Consider the following 20939-nt stretch of genomic DNA (forward strand, 5'->3'; position numbering starts at 1 on the left):
ATCATGAAGTGATGTTGAATTTTACCAAATGCTTTCTCTGCATCTATTGAGATGATAATATGGTTTTTGTCCATTCTGTTGATTGGACAATGCTGTGATATATCTCACATTTATTGATTTGAGTATGTTGAAGCATCCTTGCATCTCAAAGGTAATTACTACTTGATCATGGTGTATAATCTTTGTGTTGTACTGTTGTATTCAGTTTGCTAGTATTTGGTCGAGGATTTTTGCATCTGTGTTAATCAGGGATATTGGCCTTTAATTTGCTTTCTTTGTAATGTTTTTGTCTGATTTTAGTATCAGGGTAATACTGGCCTTGTACAATAAGTTAGGAAAAATTACCACCTCTTCAGTTTCTGTAATAATTTAGAAGAATTGGTAGTTAATTATTTTCTAAAAGTTTGATAGAATTCAGCAGTGAAGGCATCCATTCCCAGGGTTTTCTTTGCTGGGAGATTTTTTTGTTACTGTTTCAATCTCTTTACTTGTTATTGGTCTGTCCAGTTTTCCTATTTCTTTCTGTTTTAAAAGTGATAGGTTACCTGTGTCCAGAAATTCATCTATTTGCTCTAGGTTTTCCAGTTTGTTGGCATAGAGCTATCATAATAGTGTCTAATGATTTTTTTGTTGTTGTTCAGACAAGGTCTCACTCTGTTGCCCAGGGTGGAGTGAAGTGGCATGATCATGGCTCACTGCAGCCTTGACCTCCCAGGCTCAAGAAATCCTCCCACCTCAGCCTCCCAAGTAGTTGGAACTGCTGGTGTGGGCCACCATACCTGGATAATTTTTATAGTTTTTATAGAGGTGGTATTTCACCATGTTTCTCAGGCTGGTCTCTAACTCCTGGGCTCAAGCAATCTGCCTGCCTCAGAACTCCCAAAGTGCTGGGATTACAGACATCAACCACTGTATCCGGCCTAGTTGAATGATTCTTTATATTTCTGTAGTATTAGTTGTAATGTCTCTCATGTTCAGTTTCTTGATTTTATTTACCTAGGTCTTTTCTTATTTTTCCTTAGTCTAGCCAAAGGTTTGTTGATTTTGTTTATCTTTTCAAAAAACAAGCTTTTGTTTCTTTGATCTTTTGTATTTTGTTTGTTTGTTTTGTTTTTGTTTGTTTTTTGAGAGAGTCTTGCTCTGTCACCCAGGCTGGATGGCAGTGGTGCGATCTTGGCTAACTGCAAGCTCTGCCTCCCGGGTTCACACCATTCTCCTGCCTCAGCCTCCCGAGTAGCTGGGACTACAGGCACCTGCCACCACACCTGGCTAATTTTTTGTATTTTTTTGTATTCTTTTTTTTAGTAGAGACGGGGTTTCACCATGTTAGCCAGGATGGTCTCAGTCTCCTGACCTCATGATCTGCCTGCCTCGGCCTCCCAAACTGCTGGGATTACAGGCGTGAGCCACCACACCTGGCTGATCTTTTGTATTGTTTAAGTCTCCATTCAGTTTAGTTCTGCTCTGATCTTTATTATTTCTTTCCTTCTACTAATTTTGGGTTTGGTTGGCTCTTACTTTTGAAATCACTTGAGGTGCGTCATTAGATTGCTTATTTGAAATATTTCTATTATTTTTATGTCAGCTTTTATTGCTATAAACTTGCCTTTTAATACTGGTTTTACTTTGCCCCAGAGGTTTTGGTATATTGTGTTTCTGTTTTCCTTTGTTTCAAGAATTTTTATGATTTCCATCTTAATCTCTTCATTGACCCAGTGGTCATTCAGGAACCACTGGGTTCCTGAAACATGTTTATATTCCATGTTTTTATATAATTTTCAAAGTTCCTCTTGGTATTGATTTCTAGTTTTGTTCCATTGTGGTCTGTGAAGAAACTTGATATGATTTTAATTTTTAGAAATTTGTTTAGACTTTTGTGGTCTAACATATGTTCTATCCTAGAGAATGTTCTATGTGCTGATGAGAAGAATGTATGCTTTGTCGTTGGATATATTGTTCTGGAAATGTCTTTTATGTCTATTTGGCCTAAAGTCCAGTTCAAATCCAATCTTTTTTTGTTGATGTTCTGTCTAGATGATCTATCTAATGCTGAGAGTGGGTTGTTCAAGCCCCCTATCATTATTGTATTGGAATCTCTTCTCTCTCTCTTTCTCTTTCTCTCTTCAGATGTAGTAACATTTGCTTTATGAATTTGGGTCCTCCAGTGCTGGATGCATGTGTATTTACAATTGTTATATATACCTGCTGAATTGATTCCCTTATCATTATATAATGACATTCTTTGTCTTTCTTTTTTCTTTTTTTTACTTAATATCTATTTCATCTGATATAAACATAGCTACTTCTGCTCACTTTTGATATCTATTTGTGTGGAATATATTTTTTATCCCTTTACTTTTAGATGGTGTGTGTTTTTACAGGCAATATTAGTTTCTTATGAACTTTATGTAGTTGGGTCTTACAAAAAATCCATTCAGCCAGTCCATATATTTTAACTGGGAAATCAAAACCATTTATATTTGAGGTTTATATTGATAGATGAGTACTTACTCCTGTTATTTTGTTAATTGTTTTCTGGTTGTTTTTTATACCCTTTGTTCCTTTCTTCTTCTCTTATTGTTTATTTTTGTGGTTTGGTGGTTTTCTGTAATAGTAATGTGTGATCCCATTCTCTTTGTATTTGTTTATCTGCTCTACCAGTGAGTTATACATGAGTACTACTTTCATGAAAGTATATGACTCAAAAAAAAAGTATATATTGCCCTTCACTTCCTGATGTAGGACTTTGTTAAGCTTGTCTTGTAGGTCAGGTCTACTGGTGATGAATTTCTTCAGTTTTTGCTTGTCTGAGATAGACTTTGTTTCTCCATGATTTCTGAAGGTTAGTTTTTCTGTGTATAGGGCTCTTTGGTGGCATTTGTTTTTTCTTTCATCACTTTAAATGTATCATCCCATTCTTTCCTGGCCTGCAGGTTTCTGCTGGAAAATCTGCTGTTAGTCTGATGGCATATCCTTATATGTGATTTGATGTTTTCTTCTCAGTTTTTAGCATTCCGTCTTTATCTTTGCCTTTTGAAAGTTTGACTATAATGTGCCTTGGCAAGGACCTTCTTGGGTTACATTTATTTGGGGGCTTTTAGCTTTCTAAATCTGGATGGTCATATCTCTCCTAAGTATTGGGAAGTTTTTAGCTAATATTTTTATTTTATTATTATTATTTTTTTGAGACAAGGTCTCTGTCTATCGCCCAAGCTGGAGTGCAGTGGCATGAACATGGTTCCCTGCAACCTTGACCTCCTGGGCTCAAGTGATCCTCCTGTGAAGTTATGACCACAGTTGTATGCCACCATACCCAGATTTTTTTTTTTTGGTAGATATGGCACATCACCATCTTCCTCACTCTGGTCTCAAACTCCAAGCTATCCTCCTGTCTCAGCCTCCCAAAGTGCTGGGATTATAGGTATGTGCCACCATGCCCAGCCTATGGCTATTTTTTAAAAATAGGTTTTCTATGCCATTTCCCATCTTTTCTTCTTAGAACTTCCAAAATTCACATATTTGTTTACTTAATGGTGGCCCATATGTCCTTTTAGGCTTAATTTATTCTTTTAAAATGTCTTCTTATTTTTGTCTGACTGAGTTTCTTCAAAAGAGCTGTCTTCAAGTTTGGAAATTATTCTGCTTGAACTAGCCTATTATTGACATTCTCAATTAAAGTTTTATTTCGTTCATTGAATTGTTCTGTTTCAAGATTTCTCTGGTTTTGTTTTGCGATATCTATCTCTTTGTTGAATTTCTCATTCAGATCAGGCACTGTTTTTCTGATTTTGTTGAAATGTCTGTGTTCTCTTGTATCTTGCTGAATCTCCTTAAGATCATTATTTTGAATTCATTTTCAGTCATTTCATAGACTTCATTTGCTTTTGTGTGTTGGCTCCCTCTGTCCTAGGGTAAGCCTCTTTGCTGTGCTGAATTGCCTGTCCCTTGGGATATAGGGTGCTACACAGGCTCAGATGCTATGGTCATGGTATCATTTCTGTGTCCATCTCATGTCACGATGCTGCAACCTTCTGGGTGTATGTGGTGGGATGGCAGCAGGACCCCAGGAATATGGACATGCAGGGACTACTGGATCCTATGAATGGATACATTCTGGTGGCAGCTCTGCTCTTAAAATGGTATTGTGCTTCAGCATCCTGGATCCAGGGGAGTGCAAAGGACTCAGTGTGTTTTCCCTCTCAGGAAATATGAAGTTGCTTGGACTCCAAATGCTCCCTATGCTGGGATCAGGGCCTGTAAGGGCTGTGAGGTGCTTCTGTAACTAGAATTGCTGGTGTCCATGGTGGGAATATGGCTGCTGGCAATGTCCCACTTTCTTTTTTCCCACAATGGGAGTTCCTCTTGGCTTGAAACAAATTGATACTGGGTGCTTTGCTTTTCTCTCTATAATGCCTTTTTAGGTTTCTGTGCCCTAAAAGGTCTTCATAACTTCTCTACTGAATCCCCGTATTCTTCCTTAAATACTCTGTTTGATTTGTGGTTATCTACTGGTTGTTGTGGTCCTTTGTCAGGGAGGTGAGTGCTGGACACCTCTATTTAATCATCTTGATAACATCTGTCTCAATTCAGTTGTAACCACCATCCTATGATTAAGTCTGCCCACAAGTAATTGTTGCAGCAATATTAGTAGAATTAGTAGTAGTAGTAGTAGTAGTAGTAGTAATAGTAGCAGCAGCAGCAATGACAATCAAATTCCTAACACTTGTGGAGCACTTACCAGCTGTAACATGCTGTCATAAATTTTCTACCTATATTAATTAATTTAATTCTCAAAACAATCCCAAGTGATAGGTTCTATCATTGTCCACATTTTACAATGAGGAATGTAAGACAGAGAGGTTGGGTAACTTATTTAAGTAGACATAGCTTGTAATTGGCAAACCAGGATCTTCTAAACTAGGCCGGTGACTTTGGAGTTCATACTCTTAACCTCTGTGCCAGTCCGTCTTTCGCAATCACTTGTCATATCTTTTGCAGCATCCTTGGCAACTGGAAAGGAATGTGATATTTATAGAAGAAAATGGTATTTTCTTTGGCTGTCTCTATTAAACACAGTTTTGAAGATGCTGGTCATTTTGAAAACTTGGGCATGACTAAAGAAAATGAAATGTGGAAGTTCTATGGCCTTTGTTCTTTGGGAATAGGTCATCTATTCTCAGCAAGTATGTAGGAGATCCCAGTAGGAATTGGGGGCTAAAATACAGGAAGACAGTTCATTGTTGGCATTATGATATCATTTCCACATGTCATGGTTTAGTTTCAGCCACATCCAAATTAACTTGCAACTGCTCAGTAGTGACATGTTTGTTCATCTAATGTCTGCATTCACAATCTGACTTTCTCTACTTACCAGTTCTATGATCTTAGGAAAGTTATATAAAGTACTGTTGTCTAAGTTTCTTCATTGTAAAATGAGCAAACTTACTTCATTTAATTGCTGGGAGAATTAAATGGTATAATATGCCTAAAATATTGACTTCAGTGCTTGGCATTCTCTAGGTTCAATAACATTATGGAAGGTATTAATAGATAAAGTGAAGGTTGTGGAAAATATGCTACAATTCCTCTCCTCAAAGTCAATTATGGCATTAATGACAAAACTTGCAAATATCATCACAATATATTATGATATCATTGCCTCCAAAGACGTAAAGATATTAAATTTTATAAAAGTTCTAAGATAGATGAAATTCATGGTCTAGAGAAAAAGTGTGTAAGCCTTCATGAACATGGTAAAAGTATGGGTTTGAAGTGGTGTCTGAAGCCAGGCAAAGGCAGATAAACCAACTACATTGTGAGAGAGTATTGTGGGTCAATGAAACAACATGAAAAACTAGAGAGGTAGAAACAAACTCGTACATTTGTAGGACAGCAAAGATGCCACCTCATTAGAGAAAAAGATTTACTTCAAGAATATTGGAAGATAAGACCTGGTAGGTAAGGATGGACCAGGCTTTTGGAATGCTGCACAGAGCCATACCTTTCTCCATACTTAAGCCTGCATGAGCAACTCTAATTGAGAAACCTTGACCATTTGTGAAAGATTATTTAAAATATTACCTTTTGCAAGAAGACTTTTCTCTTCTCTCCATTAGAAGGAATTTCTTCCCTCCAATGAACTCTCAGTCTAGCTTATCTTTATTCCTCTTATCTAGCATGACCACACATGCTAGTTTGCCTGGGTCATTCTGAGTTATGCTTGTTATCCCAGTGTAATTATTAGTAGAGCACCCTTTCATTCTAAAATATGTTCCTTTTGTATGATGAAATGAAAGGTCAACTACTTATAACTCTTATCACTTATCTTCTGTGTTCCGGTTAGTTACCCCTATTAAAATGTTCAGGCTAGCAAAGACCATTATCTACTCATCTTTGTATTCCCAGTACAGAACATAATAATTATTTATTAAATGAATTTAAAGAAGGAGGCTGAAAACTCTTGGAGTATAAGTCTGAATTCTTAGACTTTTTTATGTTTCTAACCTTGTCTGGTATTGCACCTGCAAATACTAGGTACTTGATAGGTTTGTAAATTCGAGTGGACATGCACAAGGGTATACTGTTTCTGGAGTGTGCTGGAGATGACTTAAGCACAGACTTGAAGTGTGTCCTCAGAAATCTTATCTTCTTTTCTCACTGTTTGCTAACCTATGCACATTTCTTGCTGACAGTTTGGGTTGGTCTTAAGGCCTAAATAAAAATTTTATTTGGAAAATTCAAGTATTAAATCAACAATCAGATGCATGTGTGTGCCCTACCTCTGTTGTGTGTGTGTGATGAAAACAGTCCTGTTTTGTAGGATTTAACCTTTCTCATTACTGGGTCCCCATTAGGAAATTTAAAATAAAAATAAATGAAGATTGATGATATTTCAAATGATTGGTACATTGGTTGAACAATTCACTGAACAAACTCTATTGAATTTTTTGTTTTGTTCCAATTAGTGTTATTTCCTTGAGGTTTCTAAGTGGAATTTCTATTCTTGTTTTAAAACTATTTATGATTTGAATGGCCCTACTGGATTTTTCTTCTTAAAATTTGTGAGAAGTTATGCTAGCAGATGTTAAAAAGGAATAAAGGATATAAACTTTGCCATATTGTTTAGTTATAGAGGAGTCATTTGGGTAACTCCATTAACTTGCTGAGTGTGAGAGGAAATTATAGTTATCTATGAAACCTTAGTTTCTAACCTGGAATCTTTTTATCTGTTTTCTAGGGTTAGATCGGTTTCCCTCCATGTCCTGTGGGTCAAGGATGCCACAGCTATCTGAATATGTATAACCCATATCACTACACGGCAGGCAGATACACAGAGGTTAGATTCTGAACCCTATGAAAATGGGCTATATGGAAAATTAAACCGCTGAAGGCCCTTAAACAGAGGCCTCAGAGTAAATCCTTTTCCTACTCTCAGCGCAATCCTGTGCTCGCCAGCCATCCCTGTGATCGAAAATTTTGTTGGGAAATTCTCCTTTGCTAGGCTATATTCACCAGCCTTTCTCTGCAGTTTTATCCTCTTTGTTCTAAAGAAGCCATGGAATCTCTCATATAGGTTTGTTTCTTTTCCCCTCTCCCTTCCCCTCCCCTCTCCTTCCCTCCCCTCCCTCCCCTCCCCTCCCCTCTCCTTCCCTCCCCTCCCTCTCCTTCCCTCCCCTCCCTCCCCTCCCCCCCTCCCCTGCCCTCCCCTCCTCTCCTCTCCTCTTTTTTGTAACCTGAGGAGAAGGTTTCCAATTGTGGATGTTTTTCAGCATTGTGGACATTTTAGGCTGGCTAGTTCTTTGTTGCTTTGAGCTCTTCTGCACATTGTACAATGCTTAGCAGCATTCCTGGCCTTTATTCCCTAGATTTCAGTATCACTTCCTGTTCCCAATCATGGCAACCAAAAATACCTTCTGACATATCAAATGTTTGCAGGATGAGGCAGTGCAAAATTCCCCCTACTAAGAACCATTACCTTGGAATCTCTGTGAAAACCTTTTTAGAAGGTGGAAGAAACAACGGCCTTAGTGCAGCACTTACCAATTTTGTGACGGACAGGAGTTGTTTGACTTCTCTGATACTGTTTCTTTACCTGCAAAGTAGGGATAATAACATCTTTCTTTCAGAGTTTAGATTTCAACAGGAACTTTTAGGCACATAGTAAGGTACTGACAAGTGGTAGTCACTGTCATTCTTATTTGGTGAATTCCAGCTACATTTCCCAATACCAGTAATTCCAACTTAAGAAAAAGTATTTCTCTTTTTCTCTCACCCTGGAAACAGAACACGATGAATGTGGCAGCGGCCAGCACAACTGTGACGAGAATGCCATCTGCACCAACACTGTCCAGGGACACAGCTGCACCTGCAAACCGGGCTACGTGGGGAACGGGACCATCTGCAGAGGTAGGCTTGCCGCCTTAGGGGTGAGTTGTGAGCAGCCATTCTGCCTGGGCTCTTGGCACTTGTGCGTCGGACCTTCTTGGTAACTCTTGGTGGAACACAGCCAGGGTTCCTGCTCCTGGTTTATCAACTGGCAAGGGTACTGTGCGTCAGGGAAAAAGAGAAATGCTTCAGGTTTAGCTTTGGAGTTGAAAGAAAAAGGTATAGGTGTGGGTCAGGGGCACAGTTACATAACTTGATGGCTCTGTTCAGCTTTGCCTGTTGGCGTGAGTTCGTGAAGGAGGCTTCCATTGCGGATATTGGCTTTTCTTTCCTGTGAGATTTCCCCCAAGGGCAAGTGGACACTGTTTCTGTCCACACTTGAGGTATCTGCTTGGGTAGGAAACTTACAGTTTTAGCCTCGCTCAGCGTCTGGGAGCAGTTTATCAATTCAGAGGCCAGCGCCATGGCTTCCCTTAGCATTTAGAATAAAAATAAAATTCCTCTTTCTGGCTTATGAGGGCATTCAGCATCTGGTCCCTGGCTCCTCACAGCTGACACCTCTCTTTCCTCTCACCCTGAATCCCTTTACCTCAGCCTACTGGGTCCCTGTTATTCCTTCAGCATTGTTGTTGCCTCAGCCACAATGCTCATTTCTTTCATGTCTCTACTCAAATGTCTCCTCATCACAGAAGTGTTCTTTGGCCACCCTATCTAAAATAGCACGCTTAGTACTTCTTAGCCCACACCAGGCTTGATTTTTTTCTTCACAAACACAACCTGACAGAACATCACAGGTTTATGTGTTTGCTTATCTCTGTGTTATCTGCCTCCCCACTAGGATGTAAGCTCCATGACGGTGAACACTTGGTCTTGTCTCCCCACTGTCCCTGGTGTTTAGATATTATCTGCCTCCCCACTAGAATGTAAGCTCCATGACAGTGAACACTTGATCTTCTCCTCCCATTGTCCCTGGCATTTAGAGTGTGACTTGCACGTGGTAGGTGCTTGTTCACTATGTGTTAACTCACCAAATCACCAAAGGGGAAAGGCACAATCATAACGAAAAAATAGGCAACATGAACAAGAAAACAAAAGACATCCTATGAGGTAGGTATTATTATCCTTATTTTAGAAGTGATAAGATTGAGACGCAGAGAGGTTAAGTAACTTGCCCAAAGATACATAGTAAACACATTGTCAGTATTCCTCTGCAGGGATGAAATGCTGGTAATGAGTGAAAAATAATTTACAACGACTAAGTCACTATATTTATGGATTGGATTGGGGAAGAATTTTAAAAGATCAATTTTATTCTGTGTTGGTTAAGGTGAGGTAAGCAGAAAGCCTAATACATGACTATGACTATAAATTGGTAAAACTCATTTTTTTAACAGCAATTTGACAGAATTTATCAACATTCAAAGTACGTATTCTACTGATTCCATCAATTTTACCTCTTGAAATTTATTCTAAAAAAGCACAGGTTCATGAAGAGGGGGAAATGTGCATAGAATTTTTTTTGCAGCACTGTTTATATTCACTGAAAACTGGAAACAACCAAAATATCCATCAGTCCTGGAATGATTAAATTTATCTCGGCATATGCATTTTATAGAGTAGAATGCTATGGTTTAAAACTCTAAACATTTGTATGTACACACATGCACACACAAACACATACATACATATACACATCACATTGAAAGATACCCTACGTATTTTTGAGAAAAAAATAAAATAAATTCAAGTTCAGAACAATATAGTATCATCAAATATCTAAGTTAATATTTATAAATATCTATATACATATTTGTGTAAATACATAAAGACTGGAAACATGCAAACTAGTCACCTTATTACCCATGGGTGTGTGAAAAAAGAAAATTCACTTATTGCTATGAATTCCATGTTATTTGCCCTTCTTCCAATGGTCTTTTATACGTGAATATTTGTGCGTATTTTTTCTAAAGTACCCTGAAGCAAATAAACTAGTGCTCAGCTTTTTTAAAAGGCTAAGGAAATTTCCAAAGCAAAACAAGGAAACAAAAACGTTAATGTAACTCCAGGGATTATCAAGCCCACTGCTGATACCTGCATGCTAGTGCTATAAATCTGAGGCGCAACATAGGGATTTTAATGCACTTTTTTTCAGAATTATGTTACTTCATAAAATAATATTAATTGCCCTTGTCCAGTGAGTTTGTATTTGCCAAGTCCTCTCTTGCCATTGTGATAAGTGGTGGTTTCACCTTCGTAGAATTTTGTAAGTCCAGCTGTGAAAAAATATGAGTTTAAATAATGTTCCTGATGTCCGCAGACTGTGAGGGGAAACATATCTTCCCTTGAAAGTTATGAATTAGGGAAAATAATTTTCTTAAAGCGATTCTCATAATCAATTGTGTCGACCTCAGTAAGGAAGAGTCTTGTGTTTTATAAATGCTGCATGGGAAAGCAATGTGGTATAGTTGAACAATTGGATAAAGAGCTTGTACTCTTCACACCTGCTTTCACTACTGGTTCTCTACACTGGCTTTCATTACTGGTGAATTGTAACTTCTATATTTTTACATATTAAAATTTGGTTAAGGCCAGGCACAGTGGCTCACACCTGATCCCAGCGCTTTTGGAGGCTGAGGCAGGTGGATCACCTGAGGTCAGGATTTCCAGACCAGCCTGGCCAACATAACAAAACTCCATCTCTACTAAAAAAAAATATATATATTTTATATATATATATATTATATATATATTATATATATATTATATATATATTATATATATATTATATATATTATATATAATATTATAAAATATATATATTTAATATATATTAAATATATATATTTAATATATATATTAGCTGCACGTGGTGGTGTCCACCTGTAATCCCAGCTACTCCGGAGGCTGAGGCAGGCGAATTGCTCGAACCCGGGAGGCAGAGAGGTTGCAGTGAGCCGAGATCACGCTACTGCACTCCAGCCTGGGGGACAGAGCAACACTCCATCTCAAAAAAAAAAAAAAAATTGATTAGTACTACTTTCCCTATTTATCTAAGAGTATTATTGCATAGAATCACTAAGGGAATTTATATTTGGTGTTTTAAACTGTAAAATGCCATACAAACTAAAGACTAGTATTAGCCTTATAATAAAGAAGAAGAAAGAGGAGGAGGAGGTTGGCAGTTTATGGCCTTCTGCCTGAAATAACCAAATTTGTGTCTCAATTTCAGGGCATATATTTTATAGTTAACTTTGCCACCTTGTAACTGAAACATTTACAGTGGGAGTTGGACAAGAATAACCAGACAACTTGAACTAAGTCTTTTTTATTTTCACTTTTTATTTTTTTGAGACAGGGTCTTGCTCTGTCACCCAGACTGGAGTGCAGTGGCTTGATCTCAGCTCATTGTAACCTCCGCCTCCCGGCTTCAAGCGATTATCCTGCCTCAGCTACTGAGTAGCTGGGATTGCAGACGTGCCCCACCATGCCCAGCTAATTTTTGTATTTTTAATAGAGATGGGGTTTCACCACGTTGGCCAGGCTGGTTTCCAACTCCTGACCTCAAGTGATTTGCCTGCTTCAGCCTCCCAAAGGGCTGGGATTCCAGGCATGAGGCACTGCTCTCAGCAGAACTAAGTCTTTTTAAGTGTTAAATATAGAAAAGCTTTTCTAGACAGACATGGTATTGTTCATAGACTTGACTAAATCTGGTTAGAAGTAAACAGTTAACATGCCTTTTTATAAGCATTACATAAGACAGCAGTTTGTGAAACAATACTCATCGGTGTGAATTCTCTCAGATGGGTTTCCGTGGTGGTCGATGCCCATGTAAGGCGTCTTTTCTTCTTTTGGATGGAAAATACTTGTTCAGCTACAAAAACTCTCATTAAGTATGTGCAAGACACCTTGATGTGTATATTCATATATATGTTATCTCATTTAGTTCCCACCGTAATCTTGAGAAGTTGATGCCATTATTCTATTTCACAAGTAAATTTTAAGTAAGACATAGTTGAATCTGATTTAACTCAACTAGTGGAACTGCTTTTAGTTTTTTCCCTCCCTTCCCTCCTTTTCTTTTTCCTCCTCCTTTTCCTTCTCTTTTTATTTCCTCCTCCTCTCTTGGCTGTTTATCATTTAACTCTCTCCCTCACACACTGTATTCTAACTAGAAACTAAAGAGAAAATAGAAAGGGAAGAGAGCATACAGTGATAACCTAGAATTTTTTAAAAATTGCTCACATATTTAATAAATAGACTAAAGTCATTCTGAAACTATGCAATATGTTTTGCTTAATATTTTGGCATTTGAGTTTAAATGGAGAAAATGCTTGTAAACAGTTTCAAGTCAGATTTGCATTACCTGACAGGAAGGTTAGGCTTAGCAGCAGCACAGTGTTTATCTGCTTTCCCAGTCCTGCATTAATGCCAAAACAGAAAGTGAGCTTTCACTAGGCAGTTGTCAATATGCAGCTGATAGACTATGTCTTCTCTCTTATCTGTCATTAGCTCTGGATAGGATGTGGTGATCTTTGAAAGCATTCTTGTCTTAATGACTGATAATATTAACATTTATTTATAGAACATACAGTGAGTGTGAATTCTGTGTCTGGGCACCAAAAGAGCAAGAATAAATAAGACAAGTCCCCAGGGATTTCACCATTTTGTGTTGGAGAAAGATTTTAACAAATTCTTCCAACCCAACAGAACATTTACAAAATGGTATTATCTCGCGTGAAAGAGGCTTAAAAAGAATTACCCAAAATACAGAGCTATGTGTAAAGCATATGCATTAGTTAGGATTCCTTTGGTTGCAAGTAATAGAAATCCACTGGCAAACTGGCTATGTAACTTGCAGAACCCAGAGAAAAATGCAAGCATGGGCTCCTAGTTCAAAAAGCAGGAAAAACTTGCTAATTAAAGATACTGAAATACAAAGCTTTGAAATTTTCCCATGATCTCTCTCTTCTCCTGTCGTGGAGTTTTGTATTTGCTATTTAATGTTGCTTCTTTAGGCTTGGGGATATTTTTGGGGTGAATGTTAACCCTATAGGAGCTTCAGGCCCATCTTGCCACTTGGTACATTCATGTGGCCCACCAACTTTGGGGTTTCTCACTCCCTGACCAGTGCACCATGATTGGGCCTGGGACAGGGAGGTTGAATCAAGTATCTCCCCTTCTCTCAAGAAATCTTCAAACAAACTTTAACACTGACTGTCTTTCAAAGAAAATCACTACAGTAAAATTCAGGTCACTGTAGAAACTCCAGGAACATAGGTGAAATCTTTATTTTAAGGCTCTCCAGAATCCTTAGTGCTGTGAAACCATTCATTATGAGTATGTTTGCATTGAGTGCATGTGCAGACAAGCTGCTTCCTGGAAATTTCTGTTTGATAAGTTGCTGTATAAACTGTGTACAAGGAAAACACAGAAAGCCAGAAACAGAGGGCCAGAGGTTTGATATAGACAGAAAGATGAATGTGACAGATCATGCTAAAGATGTAAACAATCCTGAATTAAATAAGTCAAATAGACATCTCACATGTACAAAGGTGTTTTTCAGAGGCTCACAGGCAATATGAGAGAAAGGGAGAGGGAGAGGGAGAATAGAAAGGTAAATTGTTACAGTAAGGTATCACCAAGGATAATAAACTTTATAAACTACTGGGCTAAATGTCCCTGTCTGACAGCTTTGAAGAGAGCAGTGGTTCTCCCAGCATGCAGCTGGAGATCCGAGAGTGGGCAGACTGCCTCCTCAAGTGGGTCCCTGACCCCTGACCCCCGGGCAGCCTAACTGGGAGGCACCCCCCAGCAGGGGCAGACTGACACCTCACACGGCAGGGTACTCCAACAGACCTGCAGCTGAGGGTCCTGTCTGTTAGAAGGAAAACTAACAAACAGAAAGGACATCCACACCAAATACCCATCTGTACATCACCATCATCAAAGACCAAAAGTAGATAAAACCACAAAGATGGGGAAAAAACAGAGCCGAAAATCTGGAAACTCTAAAAAGCAGAGCGCCTCTCCTCCTCCAAAGGAACGCAGTTCCTCACCAGCAACGGAACAAAGCTGGACGGAGAATGACTTTGACGAGCTGAGAGAAGAAGGCTTCAGACGATCAAATTACTCCGAGCTATGGGAGGAAATTCAAACCAAAGGCAAAGAAGTTGAAAACTTTGAAAAAAGTTTAGAAGAATGTATAACTAGAATAACCAATACAGAGAAGTGCTTAAAGGAGCTGATGGAGCTGAAAACCAGGGCTCGAGAACTACGTGAAGAATGCAGAAGCCTCAGGAGACGATGTGATCAACTGGAAGAAAGGGTATCAGTGATGGAAGATGAAGTGAATGAAATGAAGCGAGAAGGGAAGTTTAGAGAAAGAATAATAAAAAGAAACGAGCAAATCCTCCAAGAAATATGGGACTATGTGAAAAGACCAAATCTACGTCTGATTGGTGTACCTGAAAGTGACGGGGAGAATGGAACCAAGCTGGAAAACACTCTGCAGGATATTATCCAGGAGAACTTTCCCAATCTAGCAAGGCAGGCCAACATTCAGATTCAGGAAATACAGAGAACGCCACAAAGATACTCCTCGAGAAGAGCAACCCCAAGACACATAATTGTCAGATTCACCAAAGTTGAAATGAAGGAAAAAATGTTAAGGGCAGCCAGAGAGAAAGGTCGGGTTACTCACAAGGGGAAGCCCATCAGACTAACAGCTGATCTCTCCGCAGAAACTCTACATGCCAGAGGAGAGGAGGGGCCAATATTCAACATTCTTAAAAGAATTTTCAACCCAGAATTTCATATCCAGCCAAACTAAGCTTCATAAGTGAAGGAGAAATAAAATATTTTACAGACAAGCAAATGCTGAGAGATTATGTCAGCACCAGGCCTGCCCTACAAGAGCTCCTGAAGGAAGCGCTAAACATGGAGAGGAACAACCAATACCAGCCACTGCAAAATCATGCCAAAATGTAAAGACCATTGAGACTAGGAAGAAACTGCATCAACTAACGAGCAAAATCACCAGCTAACATCTTAATGACAGGATCAAATTCACACATAACAATATTAACTTTAAATGTAAATGGACTAAATGCTCCAATTAAAAGACTCAGACTGGCAAATTGGATAAAGAGTCAAGACCCATCAGTGTGCTGTATTCAGGAAACCCATCTCACGTGCAGAGACACACATAGGCTCAAAATAAAGGGATGGAGGAAGATCTACCAAGCAAATGGAAAACAAAAAAAGGCAGGGGTTGCAATCCTAGTCTCTGATAAAACAGACTTTAAACCAACAAAGATCAAAAGAGACAAAGAAGGCCTTACATAATGGTAAAGGGATCAATTCAACAAGAAGAGCTAACTATCCTAAATATATATGCACCCAATACAGGAGCACCCAGATTCATAAAGCAAGTCCTGAGCGACCTACAAAGAGACTTAGACTCCCACACATTAATAATGGGAGACTTTAACACCCCACTGTCAACATTAGACAGATCAACGAGACAGAAAGTCAACAAGGATACCCAGGAATTGAACTCAGCTCTGCACCAAGTGGACCTAATAGACATCTAAAGAACTCTCCACCCAAAATCAACAGAATATACATTTTTTTTCAGCACCACACCACACCTATTCTAAAATTGACCACATACTTGGAAGTAAAGCTCTCCTCAGCAAATGTAAAAGAACAGAAATTATAACAAACTATCTCTCAGACCACAGTGCAATCAAACTAGAACTCAGGATTAAGAATCTCACTCAAAACTGCTCAACTACATGGAAACTGAACAACCTGCTCCTGAATGACTACTGGGTATATAACGAAATGAAGGCAGAAATAAAGATGTTCTTGGAAACCAATGAGAGAAAAGACACAACATACCAGAATCTCTGGGACACATTCAAAGCAGTGTGTAGAGGGAAACTTATAGTACTAAATGCCCACAAGAGAAAGCAGGAAAGATCCAAAATTGACACCCTAACATCACAATTAAGAGAGCTAGAAAAGCAAGAGCAAACACATTCAAAAGCTAGCAGAAGGCAAGAAATAACTAAAATCAGAGCAGAACTGAAGGAAACAGAGACACAAAAAACCCTTCAAAAAATTAATGAATCCAGGAGCTGGTTTTCTGAAAGGATCAACAAAATTGATAGACTGCTAGCAAGACTAATAAAGAAAAAAAGAGAGAAGAATCAAATAGACGCAATAAAAAATGATAAAGGGGATATCACCACCTATCCCACAGAAATACAAACTAGCATCAGAGAATACTACAAACACCTCTACACAAATAAACTAGAAAATCTAGAAGAAATGGATAAATTCCTTGACACATACACTCTCCCAAGACTAAACCAGGAAGAAGTTGAATCTCTGAATAGACCAATAACAGGAGCTGAAATTGTGGCAATAATCAATAGCTTACCAACCAAAAAGAGTCCAGGAGCAGATGGATTCACAGCCGAATTCTACCAGAGGTACAAGGAGGAACTGGTACCATTCCTTCTGAAACTATTCCAATCAATAGAAAAAGAGGGAATACTCCCTAACTCATTTTATGAGGTCAGCATCATCCTGATACCAAAGCCGGGCAGAGACACAACCAAAAAAGAGAATTTTAGACCAATATCCTTGATGAACATTGATGCAAAAATCCTCAATAAAATACTGGCAAACCAAATCCAGCAGCACATCAAAAAGCTTATCCACCATGATCAACTGGGCTTCATCCTGGGATGCAAGGCTGGTTCAATATATGCAAATCAACAAATGTAATCCAGCATATAAACAGAACCAAAGACAAAACCACATGATTATCTCAATACATGCAGAAAAGGCCTTTGAGAAAATTCAACAACCCTTCATGCTAAAAACTCTCAATAAATTAGGTATTGATGGGACATATCTCAAAATAATAAGAGCTATCTATGACAAACCCACAGCCAATATCATACTGAATGGGCAAAAACTGGAAGCATTCCCTTTGAAAACTGGGACAAGACAGGGATGCCCTCTCTCACCACTCCTATTCAACATAGTGTTGGAAGTTCTGGCCAGGGCAATTAGGCAGGAGAAGGAAATAAAGGGTATTCAATTAGGAAAAGAGGAAGTCAAATTGTCCCTGTTTGCAGATGACATGATTGTATATCTAGAAAACCCCATTGTCTCAGCCCCAAATCTCCTTAAGCTGATAAGCAACTTCAGCAAAGTCTCAGGATACAAAATCAATGTACAAAAATCACAAGCATTCTTATACACCAACAACAGACAAACAGAGAGCCAAATCATGAGTGAACTCCCATTCACAATTGCTTCAAAGAGAATAAAATACCTAGGAATCCAACTTACAAGGGATGTGAAGGACCTCTTCAAGGAGAACTACAAACCACTGCTCAAGGAAATAAAAGAGGATACAAACAAATGGAAGAACATTCCATGCTCATGGGTAGGAAGAATCAATATTGTGAAAATGGCCATACTGCCCAAGGTAATTTACAGATTCAATGCCATCCCCATCAAGCTACCAATGACTTTCTTCACAGAATTGGAAAAAACTACTTTAAAGTTCATATGGAACCAATAAAGAGCCCTCATCGCCAAGTCAATCCTCAGCCAAAATAACAAAGCTGGAGGCATCACGCTACCTGACTTCAAACTATACTACAAGGCTACAGTAACCAAAACAGCATGGTACTGGTACCAAAACAGAGATATTGATCAACGGAACAGAACAGAGCCCTCAGAAATAACACCGCATATCTACAACTATCTGATCTTTGACAAACCTGAGAAAAACAAGCAATGGGGAAAGGATTCCCTATTTAATAAATGGTGCTGGGAAAACTGGCTAGCCATATGTAGAAAGCTGAAACTGGATCCCTTCCTTACACCTTATACAAAAATTAATTCAAGATGGATTAAAGACTTAAACGTTAGACCTAAAACCATAAAAACCCTAGAAGAAAACCTAGGCATTACCATTCAGGACATAGGCACGGGCAAGGACTTCATGTCTAAAACACCAAAAACAATGGCAACAAAAGCCAAAATTGACAAATGGGATCTAATTAAACTAAAGAGCTTCTGCACAGCAAAAGAAACTACCATCAGAGTGAACAGGCAACCTACAAAATGGGAGAAAATTTTCGCAACCTACACATCTGACAAAGGGCTAATATCCAGAATCTACAATGAACTCAAACAAATTTACAAGAAAAAACAAACAACCCCATCAAAAAGTGGGTGAAGGACATGAACAGACACTTCTCAAAAGAAGACATTTATGCAGCCAAAAAACACATGAAAAAATGCTCACCATCACTGTCCATCAGAGAAATGCAAATCAAAACCACAATGAGATACCATCTCAAACCAGTTAGAATGGCAATCATTAAAAAGTCAGGAAACAACAGGTGCTGGAGAGGATGTGGAGAAATAGGAACACTTTTACACTGTTGGTGGGACTGTAAACTAGTTCAACCATTGTGGAAGTCAGTGTGGCGATTCTTCCGGGATCTAGAACTAGAAATACCATTTGACCCAGCCATTCCATTACTGGGTATATACCCAAAGGACTATAAATCATGCTGCTATAAAGACACATGCACACATATGTTTATTGTGGCATTATTCACAATAGCAAAGACTTGGAACCAACCCTAATGTCCAACAACGATAGACTGGATTAAGAAAATGTGGCACATATACACCATGGAATACTATGCAACCATGAGAAATGATGAGTTCATGTCCTTTGTAGGGACATGGATGAAATTGGAAATCATCATTCTCAGTAAACTATCGCAAGAACAAAAAACCAAACACCGCATATTCTCACTCATAGGTGGGAATTGAACAATGAGAACACATGGACACAGGAAGGGAAAATCACACTTTGGGGACTGTTGTGGGGTGGGGGGAGGGGGTGGGATAGCATTGGGAGATATACCTAATGCTAGATGACGAGTTAGTGGGTGCAGCGCACCAGCATGGCACATGTATACATATGTAACTAACCTGCATGTTGTGCACATGTACCCTAAAACTTAAAGTATAATAATAATAAATTAAAAAAAAAATCAATGTGAGACTTATATTTATATGTTTTCAAATTACTTTCTCCAAGCAGTTAAAACAGCAGTTACATAAGCGTATAACAGCAGGAGGTAAAAATTTTAAGGTCAGGTTTATTGGAAAAAAAAATCTACTGGGCTGTGAATCAGAGCAGATGAAATCTGGGGAGTTTGAAGAAGCAAGTGGAATAGGAAGCCTTTGGCAAAAGTACTTACAGCACTCTAGACATAGTTTTGAAACATGGTTCATGTAATGAGGAAGAATTCAGGAAGGTGCCAATCTAAAATTCTGCCCTTAGGTGCCTTTATTTAGACAAAATATTGGAAAGAATGATGAGGGGCAAGACTGTCTAATATCAGGGGATGATTTGGCTCAATTAGGGCCAGGTCCATCTGTAAAAACACATTCATATTGAAAAACAGGGGAGGATTGTAAGCATATTTCGAAGAGTGCTCCTCTGGTTATAGAGCAATTTCATAACAGTTTAAGAGAGGATTTGAGACTGTACCCCACATAGGATTGATTTATAAAGTCAGAAAACAGGTAGATTGGAGGTGGCTTAGGGTCAGACTCAATCAATCAGAAGAATCTTTGGAGCAAGTGCGGACTATGCTGATTATAATTAGAGCCAGTTAAAATTTCCCACCTATAGAGACTGATGGAGGGGGGAGGTATACCTTTGGTAGTGTTTAAGCTTCTCTTAAGGGTCATATTGAAATAATTGGACCAGGTGATGTTACTATAAGAAATTTGACTTTCAAATTTCTTTTTTTTATTATTATTATACTTTAAGTTTTAGGGTACATGTGCACATTGTGCAGGTTAGTTACATATGTATACATGTGCCATGCTGGTGCGCTGCACCCACTAACTCGTCATCTAGCATTAGGTATATCTCCCAATGCTATCCCTCCCCCCTCCCCCCACCCCACAACAGTCCTATTAGATGATTTGACCATAAATCATAAGTGTAAAGACAAGACTGATGTGAACATGGATGAGAAAAATCCCTTTTAGCGAAGTTTAATGAGTTATCACAAAGTGCTCTTAACACAGGGACACAAATTTTTAACATACAATGGTAAGAATTAGTTTGTCAAGAGTATGCAGAGCCTTAATGTCATGCTTAAATGGCCATAGACTGAAGGAGTGGGCTACAGAATGATGGAAAAAACATACAATTTTTTTTCTCTTAATCTATTTTCTTTTGAATGAAGTCTAAACTTATTAGCAAGGCACTCAAGGACCTGAGACATGTAGTCCCATATGAATAGTTTGAACCTCATTTCTTATGATATCATCTTTCCCCATTACCTTGCCAGTCACACCTGAGAGTTAACTAATCATTCTCCCAACAGACCAGGCCAGATGGATGATTTCATGGGCACTTTCCCTCTCCTTGGGATCATTTATTATACTGGAGTGCTTAATTCTGTCCTCTCTTCTTCCAACTGAAATCC

At 38.6% G+C, this 20939-nt stretch overlaps 1 protein-coding gene across 2 annotated transcripts in view; it reads left to right on the forward strand.

The window, feature by feature from the left end:
- The window catches only part of NELL1 (neural EGFL like 1), a 914558-nt gene that overhangs the window by 554664 nt on the left and 338955 nt on the right, over positions 1 to 20939 (forward strand). For both annotated transcript variants that reach the window (XM_019037681.4, XM_019037682.4), the window contains exon 14: positions 8284 to 8406. In XM_019037681.4, coding sequence (XP_018893226.3) covers positions 8284 to 8406 — 123 coding nt within the window. The remainder of the gene's footprint in view (positions 1 to 8283; positions 8407 to 20939) is intronic.

The sequence above is a fragment of the Gorilla gorilla genome, chromosome 9 (genome assembly GCF_029281585.2).
Source record: "Gorilla gorilla gorilla isolate KB3781 chromosome 9, NHGRI_mGorGor1-v2.1_pri, whole genome shotgun sequence".
NCBI classification, from domain to species: domain Eukaryota; kingdom Metazoa; phylum Chordata; class Mammalia; order Primates; family Hominidae; genus Gorilla; species Gorilla gorilla.